General features: G+C 36.2%; 1 protein-coding gene across 6 annotated transcripts in view; it reads right to left on the reverse strand.

The window, feature by feature from the left end:
* The window catches only part of DYNC1I2 (dynein cytoplasmic 1 intermediate chain 2), a 58,774-nt gene that overhangs the window by 875 nt on the left and 32,008 nt on the right, over window positions 1-25,891 (reverse strand). For all 6 annotated transcript variants that reach the window (XM_019459479.2, XM_019459473.2, XM_019459500.2 and 3 more), the window contains 10 exons: window positions 22,368-22,463; window positions 21,994-22,156; window positions 21,771-21,870; window positions 21,119-21,244; window positions 20,086-20,232; window positions 19,603-19,716; window positions 19,191-19,324; window positions 18,178-18,322; window positions 3,482-3,622; window positions 1,518-1,643 (listed from right to left, as the gene is read on the reverse strand). In XM_019459479.2, the coding sequence (XP_019315024.1) occupies window positions 1,518-1,643; window positions 3,482-3,622; window positions 18,178-18,322; window positions 19,191-19,324; window positions 19,603-19,716; window positions 20,086-20,232; window positions 21,119-21,244; window positions 21,771-21,870; window positions 21,994-22,156; window positions 22,368-22,463 (1,292 nt within the window). The remainder of the gene's footprint in view (window positions 1-1,517; window positions 1,644-3,481; window positions 3,623-18,177; window positions 18,323-19,190; window positions 19,325-19,602; window positions 19,717-20,085; window positions 20,233-21,118; window positions 21,245-21,770; window positions 21,871-21,993; window positions 22,157-22,367; window positions 22,464-25,891) is intronic.

Genomic DNA, 25,891 nt, shown 5'->3' on the forward strand with positions numbered 1-25,891 from the left:
GCTGTTACCACCATCAGTGCAAGAGAAAATAACAATGACGCTCTGTAAATATAACTCCCATGCACTATCTCATGGATTTTGCTGGTGGGGAGGAATTCCTTAACAGTTTTTACTTCTTGCACTATTCCTAATAGGAAATAGTTTTTGAAGCATGCTTCAAAGGGGTTTCTTATAAGTATTTATTTTTGCTTGGAGCATAAGATAACCTTTTTAGATATCTTAATCCCTTCATCAGAAGGTATGTTATCTCTTAACACTTTAGTGATGTACAAACAGCAAAAGGGGAAAAAAATGCTTCCCTGAAGCATCCAAGGACCAAAACTTTTTGATAACTGTCATCATAATATTGGAGGAATTCAGATACTGCCATATGAGGACACAAACCACTCAGGGTGGCAAATGAATGTGCCTGTTTCTTAACCTACCATATTAGATTGGATAGTGATATCCAATATGGTGCTACCAGACACATGTGGCAATTAAATTAAATTACTTAAAATGAAATAACATTTAAAATTCAGTTCTTTAGTTGTACTAGTCACATTTTAAGTGTTCAATAGCCATATGTGGCTAGTAACTACCACACTGGTGCTGAAAGACAGGAATTCCATCTGTGTGGACAGTTCAATTGGTTATTCTAAATGCTTCAATCTACCTCCCCCCAGATCCAATTGCTAGAAACTGTAGGGTGTCCAGAGGGGTGGTGAATCATAAAGGCAGAGCAAAAGCAAGAGTGACTAAGGCACTAGTCAGGACTAACAAGAAGGAAATCACCCTGGACATTGTGCATGGCCAACCCAAGCACTAAAGATGAGAGAGATGCAACTCATCCTACTGGATTCAATGATAATGGCTTTGCAACAAGGTTCACATTTGTTGCATCAAATATCTCTCAAAAGAGTAATACTACTTTTTAAAAATATTTATCTTGAGAGAGAGTGTGCACATGCACAAGCAGGGGAAGGGCAGAGAGAGGGGGAGAGAGAGAATCCCATGCAGGCTCTGTGCTGTTAGTGCAGAGCCCAATGCAGGGGCTCTATGTTACAACTGTGAGATCATGACCTGAGCCAAATTCAAGAGCTGGATGCTTAACTGACAGAGCCACCCAGGCACCCCTCAAAAGGTATTTTACTACCTGGCCCAAACAAATCTACAAATACAGAAAAATAAGAACTTAATTCTGGAAAGCCCCAACGTCTATAAACTCAACTTTGACTCCAAATTTCTGCTTCTTCCTGAAGAATTTCTAATTTCTAGTGATTTATGCCTCAAGAAACAAGGTACTTCCAATGTATGATATTATCCTCAAAATCTGTTGCATGGGGACACAGAACGTCTAGTTCAGGAAAATTAATTCCAAGAGTTGCTTCTGTGGTGGAAAAAGTTTCATCTTTACAACCATATAGTTTATACAATTCATGAACCTTGAATACTAGTTTTAGCCACAAAGATACCATAACTACAATGCCCTGAAAGCTAAACAGATGTATCAAAATTACAGGCAGTGAGCCCCATACCTCTCCCACATCATATATGACAATCTGTCCTTCAGAATCACCCACAGCAATCTCTCTTCCAGAATGAGTCCATCTTACACGATTAAGAGCAGGATTACCCTCCACAGAAATGCTGGCAGTTGGCACCTAAAGTCATTTAAAATATAGTGCAGTGTTAAAAGTTTCATCAAGATTTCTATAAACATGTAAAGCAGTAACTCTTCTTTCTTTCAATCTGGCTACATTTTTTAAAACAAAGATGAAAATAGGTAAAGAATTTCCCCAACTTTCTTCCTGTGCGGTAATACTTTATGAATGACATTATAGTCAATCCTTGAAAATGGTTTGGGAAAATAACTGAAGTTCTTATATAAGAAATTCTCACGCAACTGGATACATTATTTTGAAAGATCTTTTGTTTATTAAAGGATTCTTTGTTGTTACTTTAACTTTTTTAAGAAATCAAGCTGTTTGAAAACAGACGGCCAAAACTCCATTTTAAAGAAATTTCAAAAGCCCTCATAAACAGATTACGGTTCAATTTTAGAGGACAGAAATTACTTTTGTAGGTTGCAACTCTGTCAGCTGAACCCCGTGATTTGATCCACAGTTCCTAGAAACAGCTTATACTGAAGGTGCAGTATGGGTCTTTCCAAAGCTCTTGTTCCCATGAACTGTCTGGAGCGAGTAGGAAGATAGCACCAACACAATGGTACCAGCCCCTTGGAATCTGACTATACCTCTCCTATGCTGAGGAAAGAGAGATTTATCTGCCACACACAGAACAAACATTTAATGTTTGGCTCAGACTGGAGACACAATAACATTTCTGAAATCTGATTAAAAATAATCCTTTTAATTGACACTAGTCATCCCCAGGTGATTAATTTAACTCCTAGAATGCCAAAACTGTTATAGAGAAAAATTATAATTTAGATATATTCTTTGAGGTAATGATTATAGGAAAGATCCAAATTTAAGCATTACCACAAATCTCAAACACCAAACCCAAAGTAAAAAAACACAATTACTTAGTATACCATTCTAGGTAACTACAAATGTAATAGCAAGCCCAACCATCTAGTCAGGGCTTAACACCTTTTCCTAGGAGTATCTGAATGTCCCTCCTCAAACTACTAGACCAGTAGTTAGGATAGCTAAGTATTCCTACATTTCCAATACATAACTTCATTGCCCTGTATAACCAACTATTGTACTTCAAGGAATTTGGACAGCTGCCACTAGACACATGAAGAAATGTGGAATGCGGGGGGAAGGCACCAGGAGACTTTCCCCTCAATAACTGCTTCTGACAGAACTGTAAAATATTACTTCTTACCACCAGGTAGCAATAGAGAACTCAAGGAACATCTCTAAGTTGGTAAAAATACACATAGCTAATATAAATAATAGCTACAGTTAAATTTCATTGACAGTAAATGATTTTAGCATAGTAATTAGGCAATTTGGTGATTTCTGTATTCGTTTTATAGTAACAGTAACAACCTGTTTTCAGTCCTTTATGGAACAAGTCATCAAAATACATTCTTTCATTCAAGTAAGTCAGGCTAAGACCAATGTTTACGGATGATATACAATTCTGTCAAGGCTAAGAGATAATTTAGAAATTCAGAATTAAGGTTAACATATTTCAACAGTCTGAAACTATCTGCTTTGTAGTCTATGAATGAAAAATATCCCAGTTGCCTTATGAATGAGACTTTGCCAGGACATTACAGACATGATAGTGCTTTTCAGAAGTAAAAGGAAATGCCCCAGTGCTCTTGGCAACATTATTTCTCCCTTCAATTCTGCACAGCATGCTGTTTATTATTTAGGGTACAAAGCTTATTTGGTTGCTTTGAGATGAAGCTACAATCACAGAGCCCTTTTACATTCCTTGGGATAAAAAGAATTTCACAAATTATTCAATAAATCTCCAATTTTCTATTTTTCAGTGCTATTTTTGTTATTATCCTGCTCACCTCAGTGTCATTATTGAGATTCCACAAATCCAGCCTCCCCATGCCATCCACACAAGCAAACAGGGCTGGGTGGGTGGGTGACCACATAACATCATAAACATAGTCTGAATTATCTTCAAATGAATACAAAGGCTTGTTATTCTGAAAGGGAAAAGTTGATTCTTAGCATAGTCAAAATACAACATACATTAATAGGTATGAATAACATTTTATGATCTTTAACTCAGCCTAGAAGTTCCTCTTATTTGTTTTGCTACAAAATTACCTGGAGTTATAAACTAAGAATCAACTATGGGATTGCAGTTTCTTTTTAACTTGTAGATACCATACTGTTTAAAAAAAAAGGAACAGAATGTACTTCAAAAACACTTGATCATGAGAGGATTCTGGGAAGAGGATAGTAATGGCTGTGTACTTTTTGAACCTCCTCTAAATCTCCCCATAAACCCAGACACAGCAAAGAGGATAGCAAAACCAAAGATGTACAGACAATATGTACAACAAAATCAGGAGACAAAGCTCCAAATGTGAGTAGAAACAAACCTCTGCCAACTGCAAGACCTACAGGGTACCAGCATCCTTGCAAGAAGAAGTGTGGAAAGGCATGGGGCTTTTGACGACCAGAGAGCAGAAGAGAGGAGACTCACAGTTGACAGCGGATGCTCACTGCATAGTGCTGGGGAGCACATGGAGTCTGAGAACCGCAGCAGAAACTAGGAGGGAGTTTAATGCAATTCTATTTATAAATAAGTGCAAGCAGACTCCAATGTGATGTAAGTAAGGTCTAATGGTGCAGTCTGAGTTCTATAAACTCTCAAAATTAACAAACCAAAGTTCTCTTTCAAGACAAAATCTCACCAAAGAGAAATTGCTGGGAGAAGAATCAAAGTTGTGGCATATATAGCACAGTAGGACAAAGGAAAGACAAAGCTCAGATAAAAGTGGTAGAGAAAAACATAAAACACACATCTCAGAAAGTACAAGATAGACAGACACATAGAGGTAAATATCCACTTTGCAGAAAGGGGCATCGGAGGAGCACAGACTCTTGATCTCGGGGTCGTGAGATCAAACCCCACAGTGGGTGTAAAGATTTCTTTAATAAATGAAACTTAAACACAGGAGAGGTTTTTTTTTTTTAAATTTTTAAAATTTATTTTATTATTTTTTAATATGAAATTTGTCAAATTGGTTTCCATACAACACCCAGTGCTCATCCCAACAGAGTTTTAACCTAGACTATGAAACTAGAAAAGCTATCCTTGCCCATTACCTCCCTCCTAAGAGTAGAGAAAAAATCAGTTCACTAGTAGACAATAAGCAACAAAAAAGAATCTTAGTTGGGGTGTCTGGGTGCCTTGGTCAGTGAAGCACCCAACTCTTTTGATTTTGGCGTAGGTCATGACCTCACACAGTTCCTGGTTCAAGCCCTGCATCAGGCTCCGTGCTGACAGTGCAGAGCCTGCTTAGGATTCTCTCCACACCACGCCCCACCCCCCACCACCCCCACCTCTGTCTCTCTCTCATGCACGCTCTCTCTCTATATTAAACAAATAAATAAACAAATAAATACAATAGTAGGTTCTTAGCCAAATCCCAAAGTTATTGCAGCAGATCATCAATAATGGTGTCATGACAATTAAATGGGAAAAGAATGTTTTTTGGGGGGTACAAGATGAATATGCACATGCACAAGAATGAAGTTGGACCCCTCCTTTCTCATACCCTACACAAAAAGTAACTCAAAATATACTAGTAGCCACAGCAATCAGACAACAAAGAGAAATAACAGGCATCCAAATCAGTAAGGAAGAAGTAAAACTTTATTTGCGGAAGGCATGATACTATATACAGAAAATGGGGAAAATGCCACCCAAAAATTGCTAGAACTGATAAATGAATTCAGTAGTCAGAGGATACAAAATCAGTGTACAGAAATCTGTTGTATTTCTATACACCAATAATGAAGCAGCACAAAGAGAAATTAAGAACACAGCCCATTTACAATTACACCAAAAATAATTGACATAGCTAGGAATAAACTTAACCAAAGACATGAAAGACCCATACCCTGAAAACTACAGAACACTGATGAAAGAAACTTAAGATGACACAAAGAAATGGAAAGACATTCCATGCTCAAGAATTGGAAGAATATTGTTAAAATGTCTCTACTACCCAAAGCAACCTATACATTCAATGCAATCTCTATCAAAATACAACAGCATTTTTCACAGAACTAGAACAAAAAATTCTAGAATTTATATGGAACCACAAAAGACACCTAATAGCTAAAGATATTTTGAAAAAGAAAAGCAAAGCTGGAGGTAATCACAATTCCAGACTTCAAGTTATATTACATAGCTGTAGTCATCAAAACAGCATGGTACTGCACCACAACAGACACAAGATCAAGGGAACAGATGAGAAAAAAAACCCCAGAAATAAACCCACAATTATATGGTCAATTAATCTTCAAAAAAGCAGGAAAGAACACCCAATGAGAAAAAGTCTCTTAAACAAATGGTGCTGGGAAAACTGGTCAGCTACAGGCGAAAGAATGAAACTGGACCACTTTCTTACACCATACATAGACATAAAGTCACAGTGGATTAAAGACCTAAATGTGAGACCTGAAACCATAAAAATCCTAGAAGAGTATAGGCAGTAACTTCTCTGACTTCTCAGCTATAGCAACTTTTTTCTAGATAGGTCCCTTGAGGCAAGGGAAACCAAGGCAAAAATAAACTATTGGGACTACCTCAAAATAAAAAGCTTCTGCACAGCAGAGGAAACAACCAACAAAACTAAAAGGCAGCCTACGGAATGGGATGACATATCCAATAAAGGGTTAGTATCCAAAATATATAAAGAACTGATACAACTCAACACCCAAAACCCAAATAATCCAATTTAAAAATAGACAAGTCTTCGACATGAACAGACAAGTCTCTGAAGAAGATCTCCAAATGGCCAACAGACACATGAAAAGATGCTCATCATCACTTATCATCAGGGAAATGCAATCAAAACTACAGTGAGATATCACCTCACACCTATCAGAATGGCTAAAATCAACAATGTAAGAAACAACTGGTGTTGGTGGGGATATGGAGAAAAAGGAACCCTCTTGCACTGTTGGTAGGAAAGCAACTGGTGCAGCCACTATGGAAAATGGTATGAAGATTTCTCAAAAAGTTAAAAATAGAGGCAACCTTATGATCCAGCAATCACTCTACTGGTTATTTATCCAGAAAAGACAAAAACACTGATTCAGGGGCCCCTGGGTGGCTCAGTTGGTTAAGAGCCCAACTTCAGCCTAGGTCATGGTCTCGCAGTTTGTGAGTTCGAGCCCCGCGTCGGGCTCTGTGCTGATAGCTCAGAGCCTGGAGCCTGCTTGGGATTCTGTGTGTGTGTGTGTGTGTGTGTGTGTGTGTGTGTGTGTGTGTGTCTGCCCCTCCCCTGCTTGCACTCTGTCTCTCTCCCTCTCAAAAATAAATAAACATTAAAAAAAAAAATGAAAAAAAACCCCCACTAATTCAAAGGGATACATGTACCCCTATGTTTATAGCAGCATTATTTATAATAGCCAAGATATGGAAACAGCCCAAGTGTCCATTGACTGATAAATGGATAAAGAAGGTATACACACACACACACACACACACACACACACACACAGAGGAATATTATTCAGTCATAAAAAAGAATGAAATCTTGCCATTTGCGATGACTTGGATGGAGCTAGAGAGTATAATGCTAAGCGAAATCAGTCAGAGAAAGACAAATATCATATGATTTCACTAATGTGGAATGTAAGGAACAAAGGGAAGATAAAAAGAGAGAGAGAGAAAGAGATATACCAAAAACAGACTCTTAGCTACAGAAGACAAACTGATGGTCACCAGAGGAGAGGTGTATGGGGGGAGGAGGATGGGTTAAACAGGTGATGGGGATTAAGGAGTACACTTGTTGTGATGAGCACCAGGGGATGTATAGAATTGCTGAATCACTATATCATACATCTGAAACTAGTATAACACTGTATGTTAACTAATATAACACTACATGTTATCTAACTAGAATTAAAATTAAACCTTAAAAGAAGAAAAGAAAGTAACTCAAAATGTTATCACATATCCAAATAAAGAGGTAAGGCTATAACTCTTAGGAAAAAGCATAGGAGTTAAGTTGTTGTGACCTTGGAGTCACCAAACCAAAAGTACAAAAAACAAAAGAAAAAGTCAATAAATTGGGCTATATCAAAATTAAATGCTCTTGTGCTTCAAACAATACCCTCAAGAAAGTGAAAAGACAACATATACAATGGAGAAAATATCTGGATATCATACATCTGATAGGTGACTTGTATCTAGAACTCTTTAAACTCATTAATAAAAAAGGAAAATAAGCCAATCAAAAACTGGGTAAAGGATCTGAACAAACATTTCTCTAAGGAAGATCTACAAACAACAAATAATCACTTGAAAAGATGCACAACATCATTATCCATCAGGGAAATGCAAATCGAAACCACAATAAGATATCATTTCATACACTAGGATGTCTTCTAATAAAAAGGACAGACAATAGTAAGTGTTAGTGAAGATGTGAGAAATCAGAACCCTCATACATTGCTGGTGGAAATATAAATTAGTGCTGCTGTTTTGAAAAACAGCTTGTTACTCAAAATGCTAATTAGAGTTAACATATGACCCAACAATTTCACTCCTAGTATATACCCAAGAGAAATGAAAACATAGTACACAACAAAAACTTGTACACAAGTGTCCACAGCAACATTATTCACAACAGCCCAAAAGTGGAAACAACCTAAATGCCCATTAACTAATGAATGGGTAAAACAAAAAGTGGTATATCCATAACATGGGATAGCTTTTGGCCGCAAAAAGAATGAAGTATTGATACATGCCACACATGGATGAATCTTGAAAATACTATGTGAAGTGAAAGAAGCCAGTCACATACTGCGTTTCCATGAAATGTCTGTAACAGGACGTTCCACAGAAATAGAAAGTAGATTAGGTCACTTCCAGGAGCTGGAGAAGGGAAATGAGGAATGGACTGCTAAAGGATTTATATAAGGTTTCTTTCTGAAATTTGAAAATGTTCTAAAATTAGACAGTGATGACAGTGCACATCTCTGTGAATACACTAAGAATTGTACACTTTAAAAGGGTGAATTTTATGGTATTTGAATTGTATCTCAATAATGCTGTTAATTAAAAAAAGAAAAAAAAAGAGGGGCGCCTGGGTGGCTCAGTCGGTTGAGCGCCGACTTCGGCTCAGGTCACAATCTCGCGGTCCGTGAGTTCGAGCCCTGCATCGGGCCCCTGTGCTGACAGCTCAGAGCCTGGAGCCTGTTTCAGATTCTGTGTCTCCCTCTCTCTGACCCTCCCCCATTCATGCTCTGTCTCTCTCTGTCTCAAAAATAAATAAACGTTAAAAAAGAAAAAAAAGAGATAAAATGAATTTTTTCAAAAGTGACAAAAATTAACAAAAATATACCTATAAAGACAGCCACTGAAGAAGAAAGCCAAAGCAATAATATAGTGCAAGTATGAAAAATAATTCAAGAGAACTCTCCTAAAATAAAAGACGGCTTGAAACTACATATTTAAGAGTACTCCTTTGTATCTAGGAAAATCAACCCTTTAAAGAAAAAGAAGAAAAAAAAAAAAAAGGTTTTGTAAGACCAGGTCACAATTAAGGAAAAGGAAATCAGACTGTCATCAGACTTTTTGACAACAATGCTTTTTGCCAGAAGACAACTGAATAACATTTAAGGTAATCAAACAAAAAACTAAATCATGGATTTTACATATAGCCAAACTGACCTTTCTAACAAGACAGGCTATTATGAATTGGGAATAATGCAACTACAAGCACATCCACAAGCACTCTACTGCAGAATGAGCTTCAGATGACAAAAAAACCCCTGAGGAGACATCAGAGTAAGGACAGGGAGATACCAAGTGATTCATGAGGGTAAACTTCACTTTACGGAAGCGTGAACAATCTACAACTATAATACACTAAGAATGCAAAATCCAGACTGTGAGAAACTCTTAACAGGACAACCAACTTGGTTTCTTCTTCAACAACAGCAATAAAGCAAGAAGAGAGGGAAAGGAAGCCCTATCTTAAGAGAGGGGCTCAATAGACATATCAACTGCAAATATATGGACTTTATTTGGGTCCTGCTGCAAACAAATGGTAAAAAAAATTTTTTTTAACTGAACATTGATTGGCTATTTAATGAAACTAAGAAATCACTGTTTATTTTTGGGGGTGTGATATAGAGCATCATGGCTTTCTTTTTTAAAGACTTTCTTTTTTAGAGATACATACTGAATAATTATAGATGAAATAATATGTCTGGGCTTGCTTTAAAATCCAGGCGTACAGAGGGAGTGTTCATGGGAATGAATCAAACAAGACTGGTCATGTGTTGATAATTGTGGAAGCTAGGTAATGCATGGCTTCATTATACTCTTCTCTCTGCTTTTGTATCTATTTGGAATTTTCCATAATAGTTTAAAAATATTTAAAAATTTCAGATACCATAGTAAATGTCAACAGCATGACTATCTTAGTATCTAAAAATGTTTGCTTGTAATTAAGAAATTTTTCACAAAACTTAAAAGTTTTATAAGCTATAAACAGAAACTAGTAAGATTTTTATCCTCTTAAGATCACTATTTTCCTATAAATCTCTTAGGCAACAATGATAAATGAAGTCTCACTCTCAGGTAGTGGTTTTCAACATAGGCCTGGCATCACCATCATCTGCAGAGCTTTTTAAAAATCCAGATGCAGCAACCCATCCTCCCCCCACCCCACCCCCTCACTCCATACACTTCATCAGTGTTTCTGGTGTTGCTGCACTAGTGATTCTGATGCATACCACGATTAAGAACCACCATGCTAAGGTATGTTACTCCTGAGGTGATAGTATACTTCCCCAAGGACATCCCATTTTCAAGCAATTTTGTGGTCCCATCAAAGATTTAAAACAGAAATTGTTCAAAACATGTTCACTTGCTCAGCTCTGTAAGAATACATATTGGTCTACATAATGTTCTAAAGAAGGGGATATCAATAGAAAAATGGGCAAAAGACTTGAACAGGCACTTCACGTAATGGTCAAAAACAACATAAAAGGTGCTTAATCTCATTAGTCTCAAGATAATGTATATTAAAACCACAATGCAATGCAACTACACCCATCAGAATGATTAAAATGGAAAAAGGCAGAAAATATTAAGTGTTGACAAGGATGCAGAACTGGGGGAACTTTCATGTGCTACCAGTGGATTACAAACTGGTAAAACTATTTTGGAAAATTACTTGGCAGTATCTACTAAGGCAGAATGTAGGCATATCCTATGGCCAAGTATTTCACTCCTACATATATGCCCAAGAGAAATGGTTGCTTATGTCCATCAAAAGACATCTACAACTATGCTCACAGCAACACTATTCATAACAGCCCCAAACTGGAATCAACCCAAAAACCATCAGCAGTAGAATGGACAAATTGTGGTATACCTACACAATGGAATAGTATACAACCAAGAGAAGAAAAACAATATGAATTAATCTCACAAACATACTGTTAAGCAAAAGCAGCCAGACACAAATAAGTAAATATTATATGATTCCATTTTTATAAAATATGAAAAAAGTTGAATGCAAACTAGATTAGAAGCTATTCATGTTTATAATGAAAAAGAAGACTGGTAAATATCTCAGGAAATGATTTAGATTAAATGTTTCATCTACTCAGTGCACTATGCTGCAGCCAGAAAAAAAAGCAGGAAGCAGTACAACTGGGTAAAAGATTGTATTAAAAATAAAAATACAATAAATGGCAACATGTTCCCAAATTTTTCAAATGTGATTATAGACCTCTTACAATTGTTTCAAGTTTAATTTTAAAAACAGTCATCCAAGGACTAGCAATTTTTTCCTTTCAAAAAGAAAACATGTACTTAACACCAAATACTGTTTTGTAATATAATAATTTTATATAACTGTCAATTAAAACCCCAAATGAATCACTTAAAGTACGTTTTAACGGTAACATTTTTTCTTAACTTGAAGACTTCTGCCTAAATGGCAGAGAGGCAGCAGGGAGGAATTGAAGAGGGGTACAAGACCCAGATCACTGTCTCAGGGCTACTAATAACTAGTTTTAAGACTTTAGAAAAGTCACTTCATCATTCTAGGGCCCTAATTCCTTATTTACAAGACAAAGGTTTTGTATCAGTGGTTCTGACCCTTGACTATACATTGTAATCCCCCTAACCCTGGAGAATTTTTAAAAATACGCTGTTGTTCGGATCTCCCCCTTAGATATTTTTTTATTAATTTTTTAAATGTTTATTATTTTTGAGAGAGAGACAAAGCACTAGTAGGGGAGGGGCAGAGAGAAAGAGAGGGAGACACAGAATCCAAAGCAGGTTCCAGGCTCTGAGCTGTCAGCACAGAGCCTGATGTGGGGCTTGAACTCACTAACCGAGAGATCACAACCTGAGCTGTAGTCAGATGCTTAACCAACTGAGCCACCCAGGTGCTCCTCCCCTTAGATATTTTGATTTAATTAGTTCAGCATGCCAAGTGAGCAGTAAAAGTGTTCTTTTTGCTTTTTTTAAGAGAGAGACAGGGAGTGTGAACAGGGTAGAGGGAGACAGAGAATCTTAAGCAGGCTCCATCAGTGCAGAACCCAATGTGGGACTCAGTTCCTTGACCCTGTGGGATCATGACCTGAGCCGAAATCAAGAGTCAGATGCTCAACTGACTGAGCCACCCAAGCATCCCAAGGTTAGCACTAAAAGTTTTAAAAGTTGCCCAGGTTATTCTAATGTGACCCAAACTGAGACGCACTTAACTAAATAACGTCTAAAGGATCAGTGAAGCTGTAAAATTATTACAAATAAAAGGTCTGCAAACACATCTGCCAAAAGAATGAATCAAAACAAGCTTCTTTGAATGATAGGTAGCATCCGAATAAGCAAAAGTAGCTCATTATAGTACAGTGGTGTGAATAAACACTGTATGGTCAAGTGAGAAGCCATGTTTTTTTTTTCTGAGTTCTTTACGATTATGTATTGGGTTGAATAGTTTCTCTCTCTCCCCCTACAAATTCATGTCCGCCTGGAACCTGTAAGTGTGATGATATTTGGAAACAGGTTCTTTGCAGATGTAATCAGGTTGAGCTGAGGCTATACTGCATTACAGTGGGCCCCAAATCTAGCGTAACTGCTGTCTTAAAAGAGAAACATTTGGACAGAGACACCGAGACAAACAGGGAGAATACCATGTAATGACAGAGGCAGAGACTGGAGTGATGCAGCTGCAAGCCAAGAAGCACCAGGATTGCTGGCAACCACCAGAAGCTAGAAAAGAGGCAAGCAGCACAGGAACAGATTCTCCCTCAGAAGCCTCTAAAAGTCACCAACCTTGCCAACATCTTGATCTTGGACTTCTAGTCTCCAGAACTGTGAAATAATACATTTCTGTTGTTTTAAGCCACCCAGTTTGTGGCAATTTGTTTCAGCAGCCTTAGGAAACTAATATAGTAATTCTATATTTTTCTATAGAGAGAGTTCTAGCTTAATAACCAAAAGTGTCCCTATAGTAAATCTATGAACATAACAGATAAGTGCTCTCCAGAGAACTAAGAATGCCGTCACTTGGATGAGAAGAGAAATAAACAAAATCTCTTTAAAAACAAATAATTCCAAGATCAGAAACATCTTCCTATATAGCCTTATTGAAGATACAAACTTTTTGAGAAGGAATGTCTATTAAAAGCAATGGAAATACAAAGTAGAGTCTTAAAAGAAAAATGAAGACAGTACCCAATTATCCAGGAGAGAATCTCAGCCAATGGATTCTAAAAATTACCACCCATGGCAAGGCTATCTCTCTATGAAAATGAATGAATCACACTATCTTTGCTTGATGCCATTAAACATTCAAATTAGAAAACTTCTTTTGTTCCAATTCCTTGCTCACTAAGCAATCTTCTGATTATAATTTGGCTTCCCACGTGGGTTGTCTACAGGGAAACAATGAGCTGGTCAGGGCAGCATGAGCATCTCTGGGCCTTCTGGCAATCGTTTCTCATCGGTAAATTAATAAATTGATCCTCTCCATGTCAGCGTCTTAGAAGCTTGTTAGTTCCAGTCAGCACTCCCTGGCTAATCAACTCTAGCAGACTGACAAGACTAAGTTTCTGAATATGCAAAGGGCAGGCTGGACACTGGCTAGTAGCAAGTTACTATAGTAAATGCTAACATGGAGGACTGGTCCTAATGGTTGGACAGCCTTCCCCAAGAAACAATCCAAATTCAAAGCATTTTTTCATTTGAACTTGTTCAACATGTGCACAGTTGTTATTCCAAGCGTTAGGAAAATCTCTTTAACCCCATTTTTAGGCTGGTATTCTCTGAGAGTTAAATAATTAAGCTGTTAAAATAGAAAAGAGGATTTAACACATCAGAGACTGTGAAAATTCAAGGTGTAGATGGACTATCGAAGTCTGAAAACTACCTATTCTAAGAAATTACCCACATTAATAATTTTAACCATGACTGGTAAATACAATTCTGACAGGCATTTGTTCTGAGGTTAGAATATACTGTGCATACATGAAAACATTTTGGCCCCCAAATAAGTAATTCTTATATTTTAAGAGTGATTATGTAACAAGTATGGTTAGATGTGGTAGAATATTAAGCTAATTTACCAGGTCTACCCCTAAATTGAGCTCTTACGGAATCCTCTGGTTACCTTCAAGAAGTTTCATTCCTCACACATTCTTCCCACAATTTTTCAGGGCTGCCAAATACTTCTGTTGTAAACTTTCAAATTTGGCATTTTGAAAAGGTAATAGTGTCTTCCAAATATATTAGAAGCAATGTCTTGGTTGGTATAAACCTCACCAAAATGTGGAAAATCATCTCCCTCTGTTTATCTTCTTTACTAAAAATAACTGAATTAAAAAAAAAGTCATGAAAACAATTTGATGAACCAGAACTATTGTTGCCTTATAAATTCCTGACCAGGCAAAAATAAGAAGCTGACTACAGAAGTAGTTTATTTTTTTTTGAACTTTGAAAAAAATTTATTATTTATTTTGAGAGAGAGAGAAAGAGAGTATGTGTGCACAGGGGCAGGGCAGACAGGGAGAGAGAGAGAGAGAGAGAGAGAATCCCAAGCAGGCTTCGCGCTGAACACATGGAGCCCAACACGGGGCTTGAACCCACGAACCATGAGATCATGACCTAATAGTTGGACGCTTAACAGACTAAGCCACCCAGGTGCCCCAGAAGTAGCTTACTTTAAGCTAAATTTCACGCAGTGTCAAACTGAGATTTCTGGGATTTTTTTAACAGACTTACAAGAAAGGGAGAAAATGGAGGAATCTTGTTTTGTTTGCTATTTGGGCAGAGCCAGATCTTAAAGGACACAAAGGTATCTAATAATTCATTCCTTCCAGTTTATAGGGGCTCAATTCCTAGAGCCATGAAACCTTCATAAAAAAGTAGAGGCAGAGAAGAAAAACATTTAAATTTTGTTAAATTCATGGATGTGAAGATACTGGTTTAAAAGCTTAAAATGGAACTGGAACAATGTTTTTAAGGAGATTATTTAGAAACCTTGTCTATTATTTATAACTATTGTGTTGGAGAGCACAGAGGCTCTATGAGGTTTTTTGACAGGGCAGACAGTAAATACCAATAATACAATTAATCATGAAGTATAAATCCAAGATCAAAACAAGAATACTGGAAGCCATGATATGATCAAATAAAAAAATATTTATTCAGATTGTTGCTGTTCTATTCTTCATAGACTAGAATTAGTTGTGTGCAGAAAAGTTAGAATAAAAGATAACTTTTCTGTAAAGTTTTAGAGGGCCCCTGAGCATGTATAAAACACCCTGTTCAATGTGGGCTAGTCTTTTGGTCACTAATACTGGAGAGGTATGCACATATGTATGTGGGTGGGGGGAGACATATGTATCACAGATGAATGAATAAATGAAGCTCACAGAAGGAAGCAATGCCTAGCTCAATTAGTAAAGAAACTGATATGCCTGCCTGTCATTCTTATTCAGAAGGCAGTTCTATGTTGAAATACAGCAAAATACTAGAACAAAAAATACCAACCACCAATCAACCAGCTGTGTAACACCACAAAAGCAAGCATCAATCAGTCTGCTATCACAGACATACGTTCTGTTCTTGTTTAGGCAACGAAGAGGAATTCTTCATTTTCCAGTCCTGCTGTTAAGTTTAAAAAATTTGTTTTAAGTTTATTTATTTTCTGAGAGACAAAGACAGCATGAGAGGGGGAGAGGAAGAGAGACAGAAAATCCCAAGCAGGCTCTGTGCTGCCAGCTCAGAGCCCGATGTGGGGCCTGAACTCATGAACTGAAATTGAGTCAGACACTTAACTGACTAAGCCACCCAGGCGCCCCCAGTCCTGCTGTTAAGTTTAAAGCTAAAAACCTGGCAACTGAAGCCCTGTGAAATATTTAAATCTACAAATTTATAAAAGATTCTTTTCAATTACTGAAAAAGGAAGCTGGGCAACAACCTAACAAAGATGTGATGTCTCCTGTGTCTACACAAAGGACTACTCAGGTGAAAACACATTAAGAAATCTAGCTTCTTATACAGCTGCCTGCAGCCTATACTGAAATAATTGGCCTCATCTCTCCAATTCTGAATCTTGCTTTGGTTTTACTAGCTAAACTATGTATTTCTTTGCTTGTGGTTGTAAGAGCCTTCTTCTTCCTCTACCTTTTTCCACTGAAAAATCTCATTAAAAAAAAATTTTTTTTTTTTTTTTAAGAACAACCCAAGAAAGCAAACAAATGATTGACTAAAAGCATTCGGGCTCTGTCTGATCCTCATGAAGGGGAGAGAAACTAAACAGTGCTAGGTGCCTATTACATGCTAGACACTGTGTTATGTACCTTTCTATAAGTTTCCTTCATTAGCCTTAAGTGCTATTTTTATACTCGTTAATGCCAAACAAGAAAATGCTCAGATTTAAAAGGCAAGCTTTTAGAGGCAAAATTTTCTAACTCACTTCATATTTTACACTGAAAGAAAGCATCATGAAAGAACAAGAGTGAACAGTGAATCCTTCCCAGCTTTCTGAGGCCAGCATTTGACATATAAACATGAGTTCACTGTTAACAATAAAGAACATTTCTTAAGACCACTAGGTTTCCTCAAAGAAACTGAAGAACAAAGTAAGATCTCTAACCTCTGTCTCATAATAAACTATTCAAAGTGTCAACATTTAGAATAAGGCAAATAGAAACATGAGAAAAATACAGCTTAAAATTTAACTTGATTTAAATAGAATCTGATATTCTGATTGTGCAGCTTTGCCAACTACAATATAATATTGCAGAAAAGAAAGATAGCAAAGTCAAGACTTCTTAGTTTTAACATGGGGGCAAATGAGGGACGCCTGGGTGGCTCAGTAGGTTGAGTGTCCAACTTCAGCTCAGATCATGATCTCACGGTTTGTGGGTTTAAGCCCCATGTTGGGCTCTGTGCTGACAGCTCAGAGCCTGGAGCCTGCTTTGGATTCTGTGTCTCCCTCTCTCTGCCCCTCCCCCAATCACGCTCTATCTCTTTCTCAAAAATAAACATTAAATAATAAAAAAATTTTTTTTTAAATATGGGGTTAAAGGAAACTAGAAAGCCTATCACAAAAAGTAACATTCCTTACTTGGATTTGCCTTGAGACTTTCACTGAAGCAGGGCGATGTCACATTTATCTGGAATTGCTAGAGGATTAGGAAGCACTTAATAACACAGTGGGTTTTTTTAAAAAACTGAAGCTTATTAAAACCAAAACAATTTAAAGTGTTTACTGTAGAAAACAAAAATATATATTCATCCATGCCTTCTTCACACAATACTTCTTTAATGATTCAAGTTTGTTATGTATAGTCTTATTTTTTTTTTAAATTTTTTTTAATGTTTATTTATTTTTGAGACAGAGAGAGACAGAGCATGAATGGGGGAGGGTCAGAGAGAGAGGGAGACACAGAATCTGAAGCAGGCTCCAGGCTCTGAGCTGTCAGCACAGAGCCCGACGCGGGGCTCAAACTCACGGGACGTGAGATCATGACCTGAGCCGAAGTCAGATGCTTAACTGACTGAGCCACCCAGGCGCCCCTGTATAGTCTTATTTTATAGGATTTATTGTATGTCAGTTAGCTGTGTTTTCTCCGTTTTTCTAACAGTTCTGTGAGCTACTGCAGCCTCCAGAAAGCTCCCCCAAGAGTAAATAGATGGCTTTTGTGCCAGGCTATACACAGCTATGTAAGGTGCTATGAGAGATACTCAGGTGCTTCTTCCCCAACTCAGTTCAGGATAAACAGTTCTGTGCTTAAAAAGCCTTAAGTGGGAAAATTGGTCTTTGATTGTGTGTGGGTTAATGTATTTGCCAGTACACTTATGAAAACTAGAACATCTAGTAGCTCACTCATGTTCAGTATAACTTATCAGGTTTCATCTATCAGTGAATCATTCTAAGCTACTAGAAAGCTTTTCATCTTTCCCATGTAGAATTAGAGCACCACCTTGTGTCAGAAACCTGAGCAAATGAGCCTTGATACCTTAGTTTTTAGATACCTTAGTTGTCCAAAGTTTTACTGTCCAGTCAAATGATGAAGTGACAAAAAGATGTGAGAAGTCCACTGCTCCAACAGCTGCATGACAATGGATACCAGTGATTGGTCCTTGATGTCCCTCAAACATCTCACTGATTCCAGCTTTGCTATTTCATAAGAGTGAAAATTTTAGGGAAATCTCCTGTAAGTAGACCACTTACAAATACATCTTATTAAGCATTATACGTCAGACTCTAACATAATTTCAACAAACCTAATTCTGTTCATAACACATCAGAGTAACTTATGTTGAGTGTAACTATTCAGATTTGATAACACTACTAAAGCAGTAGGTACATGTTGAACCATAAATATATGCTGTTGACAGCAGAACTCATAACTTCAATATCTAAGGTGGTGGAATAGAGACAAAGGGATGCTATACGTAAGACAGAAAATCCGGGGTACTTCTGTATCAAAAGCTTTGAAGTGAAGGTCATCTGTATTTGAGATGAAACCTAGACACCATTTTTTTTAAGGAAGCAACTGATAAGGTACAGCTAGACACTTTCAAAACAAACTGCACAGCAGAAGACATACCAATTTAAAATATGTACATGACATTACAATTATAATACAATTATCAGGAAGATGAACCAAAGCTCAAAGTACAAATAAATCAAATGGGAAAATGGCTGAAAATTTTATTTACAACTCTAAGGGTCAGTATGTGGCACGGGCATATTGTATTTCCAATTGCTGAAAGCTACTTCCTACCGCTAACTTCTGTGAACACATGCACACATACAAAAACACATCACAATCCTTAAGATCCAGAACACATCATGATCCCAAATAACCTTTTATTTAAAAAAGTATATAAGTTTTAATATTATATATCTGAACTCAAATATAATTTGTCAAAAATAATGAGTGGCTCTCTGACAAATTTCTACTTAAACAGGGGGCAGCTTGTTTTAATGAGATTATTAAAGGGAGACATTTAAACAATTACAAATTCCAGTTTAGATTTACCTGCCATGGCGGCATGCTGTGTACACGGAACCTTCTTCACTCCCAACAACAAAGTTGTTGACATCTCCAACAGGGAAGGACATAGATGTCACAGCTACTGCCTTTGACTGTTTATGAACCAATTCCATGCTATCCTACGTAGAAGAAAATTGAGGAAATGATAAACCTGCAATTTTTAATTTTCTAGTTTAATCGGTTTAAAAGCAATTCTTTTACTATAATACTTACAGAAATGTACTTTAAACGACGCAGGTTTGAAAATAAAGTATACATACAACTGTACTTAATACATGTTTAGTTTATAAACTTATAATACTATTATAAAACATTTATGAAAAACATAAGCTGGGATCAGTACAGACTTAAAAAATAACACTTGTCTCAAAATTTCAGTTTTCCAAGTTTAACCTACCTGTGGATGGGAAAGCATGTCCAGACTCCATGAACAAATTTTTCCATCAGTAGATATGCTAATCAGATTGTGAGCATTTTGTGTTCCAACAACATTTACACAATATACAGGATGCTAAAGAAAGATATTAAAAGAAGTTTTCTGGGATTATTTTACCAAAGAAATGAAACCGTTTTTACACTATAATCACAAGTATCCTGTTTCACATCAAAACAGTCTCCTATCTTGATGATATTTTTAATGTGAAGTTTGATGCTATTCTGTTGATAAACAAAATGTTGTCTCAGAAGATAGAAGAGTTTCTAATAAAACAGATTTCCAAAAATACAAAAAAAAAAAAAACAAACTGCCTTCATTCTTGGTGGCTAGATAAGGAACTCATACATCAAAGGAAACACATTCCGAGACTAGTCTGATGGACACTACTAAGTATTTAATGGCGAAACAGCACAGGAGTCTAGTGGAAATAAGCTCTTTACTTACTGTGTGTGCAGCAGCTGACAGCGGAGTTCTCTGCACTGGAGTTCTTTTATTGCTACGGTTATCCCACAGCACAATTTGGCCTGAATATGTACCACCAACAACCAGATTTGGATGAAATTTTGCAAACGTAGCAGACATCACAGCTGACTATAAATAAGTAAGATTTTTATACTTAAGGTTCAAATGGAAGAAGCTTGTTATAAAAATAATTCTATATCCAAAACATCTTCCCTTTTATTATAAGGTATTAGAGATTATAAAAAGAAATTTATTTAAAATTTTCATTTTATTTTGGAATATAAAAATATACCTTTAGAACAGCTTTTGCCTTAAAGTCAAAAGTAATGATTATTTGCATAAATGTGTTCAATTTATAAAAAAAGCAAAAAAATTATTTCATGTGCTTACAGTATTAAATCAAAAGACAACTGGCTCTCCATTAGCCTCTAACAGTAATCTGACAACAGAGTATAAGTTAGTTGTGATTCAGTTAAGCGTTTTTTTCAGAATTATGATTATTATTAAAAGATTATAACTTATGCAACCAGAAAAGGCTTACAAATTCTAACCTTCCACTAAACCCACTTTAAAAATCTGCATCTGTTTCCTGCTTCAAACATATGTTTCTAGTTAAAACTATCTAGTTCCAATTCCTCAGGCCATGTATAAGTAATTCAGTGGGCCAACCATCTAATTGTATATTCAGCAAATAAGTTCCTGAGAAATTCCCTGTAGAAAAGACATTTTATAAAAGATTCCTTTTAAACAATCAATCACAATAACAGAAAATCACAACTGCAAAGGACTTTAGGTGTGATTAAACATAAGAGATGTCAGAAAAGCTACAAAAGGCATATCATGTTGAACTGAGAAGTCCTCAGTTTTCTGTTAACATCTGTTTGCAAATATGGGGTGGTTTAGTAAATGCCAATCCAATGAAATCATCATGTTGACAAGAAAAGAAAAAAGGCACTTGTCTAAATTCATTAATGAATTCTTAAACTTAGGGAAGACTGTTAAGAGACCATCTTACCTGGCAGTGAAACACATATTCGGGGGTAGTTTTTTTGTATTTCATATTCCATACAAGGGCCACACCATCCGGCTCGTGAGGAGCATCTTCATTGTTATTATAGGAAGCCACGAGTAGCTCTGGATACTGCTCACAAGAATCAAGTGGGAAAAAAAATGCTATGCGTGTAAGAATTGCCTCACATTCTTACTCAACTGTTTTTATCAATTGTTTTGCAAATACGAATACCTAACAGTTCCCCAAGAGAGATATCTCTAGAGTTAATGCTCAATGGGATGTTAACACAACTTTAAGTTACTACAATTAGTTATTTAAAATGTTTTAACATTAAAACATTTAATAAAATGTTAAATGTTAATGTTAAAACATTTTATTAAAACATGCTGCAATTTTATCCAAAGGATTGAGTGAGCAACTGAAATCAGTAAACCTGGGTTGTGGCATAAATTCAATCTTGAGTTTTAAATATAAATAATGTTTCCAATCCCTTCTTCCAAAGTATATAAAATAAAATAAATATGATAACATTAGAACCATCATCCATTATTACCTTAAATGATATATATTGATTTAATTACATTTCCATAATTAAAAGTGTCTATTAATTTTAATTCAGAAATGAGTTAACAGTACCAATTCTGTTACAATTTACCTGAGATGACCAATCCAAACAACTAACAACACGATGTTTTGACCAACGTTCATCAAAAAATTGTCGATTTAATGACAGTTTAGCACCTGCTTGAATCTCTCTACAGAAAAAGACAAAACCCAAAAAAAGATGGTGTTATAACTTCTCACTCTTGATCTTAAAGTAATTTAAGTAATCTTAAAGTAATGTTGCTGAAGCCGTAATTTTAGCAATTAAATATTACCCTTCTTTGTCTTCTAAATCTCTTCCGCTGTAGTCAAAGAAGATGTTAATCTGCTCAGAAAGAGCTCTTTCTACAATTCTTGTGGAATGGTCAAAGAAACTTAAAAACTCCTCCGAGTGTAAGATTTGTTGCTTTTCTTCTTCAGTCAGCTCATGAGGGGGAGCTGGAAAACAAATGTTTTCCTGAAGTCTGATTTATGTCCATCAAATCACGTCAACTCACTATCAGTTTGGATCAGTGAATGCCACACATTTTTTTCCAACTAGGTTCGCCTCATCGATTTAGAGCATTTTATTCTACCTTAACACATAAATAATTTAAAAAATCTTAATTGGAATCAACAAAATTTTTTAAAGTTAAATTCTTTAAGATACCTTTACTATCATTTTCTTCATCTTTCTTTAAAGTTTTCTCTTCTTCTGGTTCAATAGGTGGTTTAGGAGTCACTACGTCATCTTCTTCCTCTTCATCTAAAAACACAGAGCAGTAACACAAAAATTATTTCTATGAAAATAACTGAACTTCTGAGCAATAGTTCAGAAGGTATCCAACTAACTTCAGATAAAAGCTAAAGATAAACCGCTGATAAGACAGAATGAGTAAAAATGATACAAACTTCATCAACACAATTTTAAAGAAAGAAATAAGTGGAACTTCTTGGTGTTTATACATACCTATGTGGCACCTCCAACAGTCATTCCAAATTTTGTAGCTACATAAACTGAAATAAGATATATATGCAACTAGGATAAATTCCTCATGGAAATCTCTAAAAGCTTGCAAGCATTTATCATTCCAGACAGAATAACATGTAACTCCTGCATAGTTTTATGTAGCATGCTGACACATTAATGCTGCAGAATGAAGAAAATCAAATGTCTAAAATAGCCTACAGAGCTGGCTGCTTACTTGTGATCTGAAACCATCAGTGTCTAATGGGTCTTCATATGGCATAAAGACGGCTTACATTAACTCTCAGGTTGCTATTTGAGAGGCAGATTTTAAAGATAATAGCTATGAGACCACATTTTCTATTCTGTCATTTTAAATGCAAGTCTCATTATGTACCGTTGCATGATGTGGCAATAAGCACTTAAAATAATGTTTTATTAACTTGAACAAAAATATATATTGAGATAATATACAATGTTTATAAGAAGACTTTATTACTAAATCTCCTCTCCAAACCAAGAGATACCTTAAAATCACTTACTTTAGAATGTTTTAGAACATACAACTCTGCACTACACACTGGGATAGATTTTCTATGGAGAAAACGGTTATTTTCACTGCCTAAACAGATGTGTCATTTGTCTATAAGGGAATGGCAGCAGGCGTCTACAGCACAGTGCATCTGAAGTAATGAGGGCCTATTCAATAAGGGGACTTGTTAGTTATAGTCATTTCCCCAACCTATGTTCAAAATTATCTAAAGCACACATACATGCTACATACACAAAAGAACTGGTCAAGGATGGGAACCAGCTGCCAAGTCATGGTCCCAGCAGCCAGGCCAGCTGACAAGATAGCAACAACCAGATGGCACTGCCGGGATTGTGTCTTTCTGCTGCAAGGTGGCAAAGGGATGGCACAACATTCTTCCGCTCGGCTGCTTCCAATCCTGTCTCTCCCCAATGGTGAGCCTGTGCAATTACCCACACTCCAGGAGGCCTACAGATAAGCCTTTACCCTGCAAACAAAATGCAGCTTGTAGGCCACACCAGCTGCCAAACCACACACATAGTGTTAGGTTTGGAGAGCTATGAAAATCTTTCTAAGTCTATAGTATAAGCAATAAAAATACAACCGTACCTGTAGGAGAGAAAGCTTTAAATGACACTGTATAATGCACACAATGATACAACCTCCAACTTAATCAAAATGATAATGACGTATGCCAATCCTACATTACTTGAAATTGAGCGATTTTTACGTTCTGACAAGTTTACAGAACTAGGATAAATGGCACGAATGATTTCAATATATGCTCATACTTTTGAACCAAATGGTGAAGGTTAAAATTTTTCCTTTCAAGGGCCTCAATCAGCCACAAAGGAAAACAGTAATCACTGTCTTTTCAGCCAGCCCAACCGCATTTGTCAGCCCTTTCTCCGTCAATGCAGCCAGAGCAATCAACCTGCCAAACATTCAGAATGGAAAAACAATCTGAAAATACAGGGTATAATGCACCTGCCAGTGAAAATGGCCATTTCAAGAAAAGCTAGTGATCTCAGTGACCCTGCTGAGGAGGCGGTGGTGCAAAGGGGAAAGAACACGTAAAAGAATTCTTAGTGATCGCCACTCTCTTGCACATTGACACTTCCTTACAAAGCATGCCAATTACAGCTTTTGTACTACTTAAAAAAATGAAAGCTTTTTTTGGGCAAAATAATCACACAGAGAAACAGAAAGACAGTACTTCTTTTTAGATGAATTCTCATATACAACAGATTATTAATCTGAAAACAGTATAACTGGTAACAATTCTATACTGTACTGCTCAAACATTAGGATGAAATTCTACCATAAAATCACCTGCAGGTGTAATGTAATAAAACAGGTGAATTACATTTAACTCAGAAGCTGACTTTTAGAATGATATATTTACTTCAATTAAAAATGAAGTCTGAGAATATATATATATTCTATTTTCTGCTGTTAGCTATCCTAATCAATTTTGTTTACTAGCAGGGTTTACTGTATGTAAATCCTAAAATCAAAGAGAAGGATTTTGAGATACCCTGGACAGGTCATTCTTGAGCACTGTGAATTATAAATTACAGCCTCCTACCCACATTGTATTTTCCTCCCTCAACTTTGTTGCATTATACGGCTTCTAAGTACCATTTCCAATGACAGGTGTCAAATTCCTGTCATAATGCATATGGTCAGTACTTTAGTGCTAAGTGACCTCATAATCTACATATTTAACAGAAAAGATCTTGTTTATAGACACTTTTTTCCTTTTAAAATTTAAAATGTAAATGAAGTATGTTAGACAGTGATCTATATCTGCCTATTATACAGCATTTGCTATGCTATTTGCCCATATAGTTTACTTGTAGCTGAATGATGACTTACCATTTAGATACATGTTTTCAGGATTTTGTTTTAAAGTGAATGTACACAGCTCCCTTACTACATGGATTAAAAACTGATTTAAAAACTGTGATAGGTCAAAAGACTAAGCTAAATAAAATTTCAAGGAACATAAAACAAATGATCTGTTCTTAAAAACTACAAAAAATATTTCTATTATAAAGTTGGTCTTAGGCAATTATCTATATATACCAAATATCTGACGAAAACGCCCATCAGTAACATCAGATTAGAGAATGTTCCTCTGAACAAATACACTTCTCTTATTAAAAACTAATACAATAGCTACTAAATGACTATTAATTAACATGATCAAAAATATAGTATCATAATTCTGGAAATTTTCTAAGCTAGTCCTTATTACATGATAAACTATAATATATTAAAAACAGAAAAAGAATGCAACAGAGCAAGAAGACTGAAAAATGGAACTGCCATGTCACATCAATTTATTGATGAATATTCATTGCAATATGCTAAGTGGTTAACTCCATGCTTTCTCTGACAGGGAATCTAGGGTTATAAACTGAGCAGTAAAGAATGCATAAAGTAGCAGTTACTTTTAAAATGACAAATCTCTTGTCAATGAATGCTAAGACTAGGTTTAATGAACCATTGAATTTTTACTTTGAGTTAACATCAAAATTGTGATGTATTTTGGTGAGATGGAAAGAAAAGCTGTTCTGTAAATTAAGCTGCACCTAGAAATAACACCAAAGAATGAAATTCCAGTTGTCGGAATAATCTGTTACAATGGAGTAGGTTAATCAAAGTTAAATCATCTGTAAAATGGGTGGCT

This window comes from Panthera pardus, unplaced genomic scaffold, assembly GCF_024362965.1.
Source record: "Panthera pardus isolate Hobbes unplaced genomic scaffold, ASM2436296v1 HiC_scaffold_10, whole genome shotgun sequence".
NCBI classification, from domain to species: Eukaryota; Metazoa; Chordata; class Mammalia; order Carnivora; family Felidae; genus Panthera; species Panthera pardus.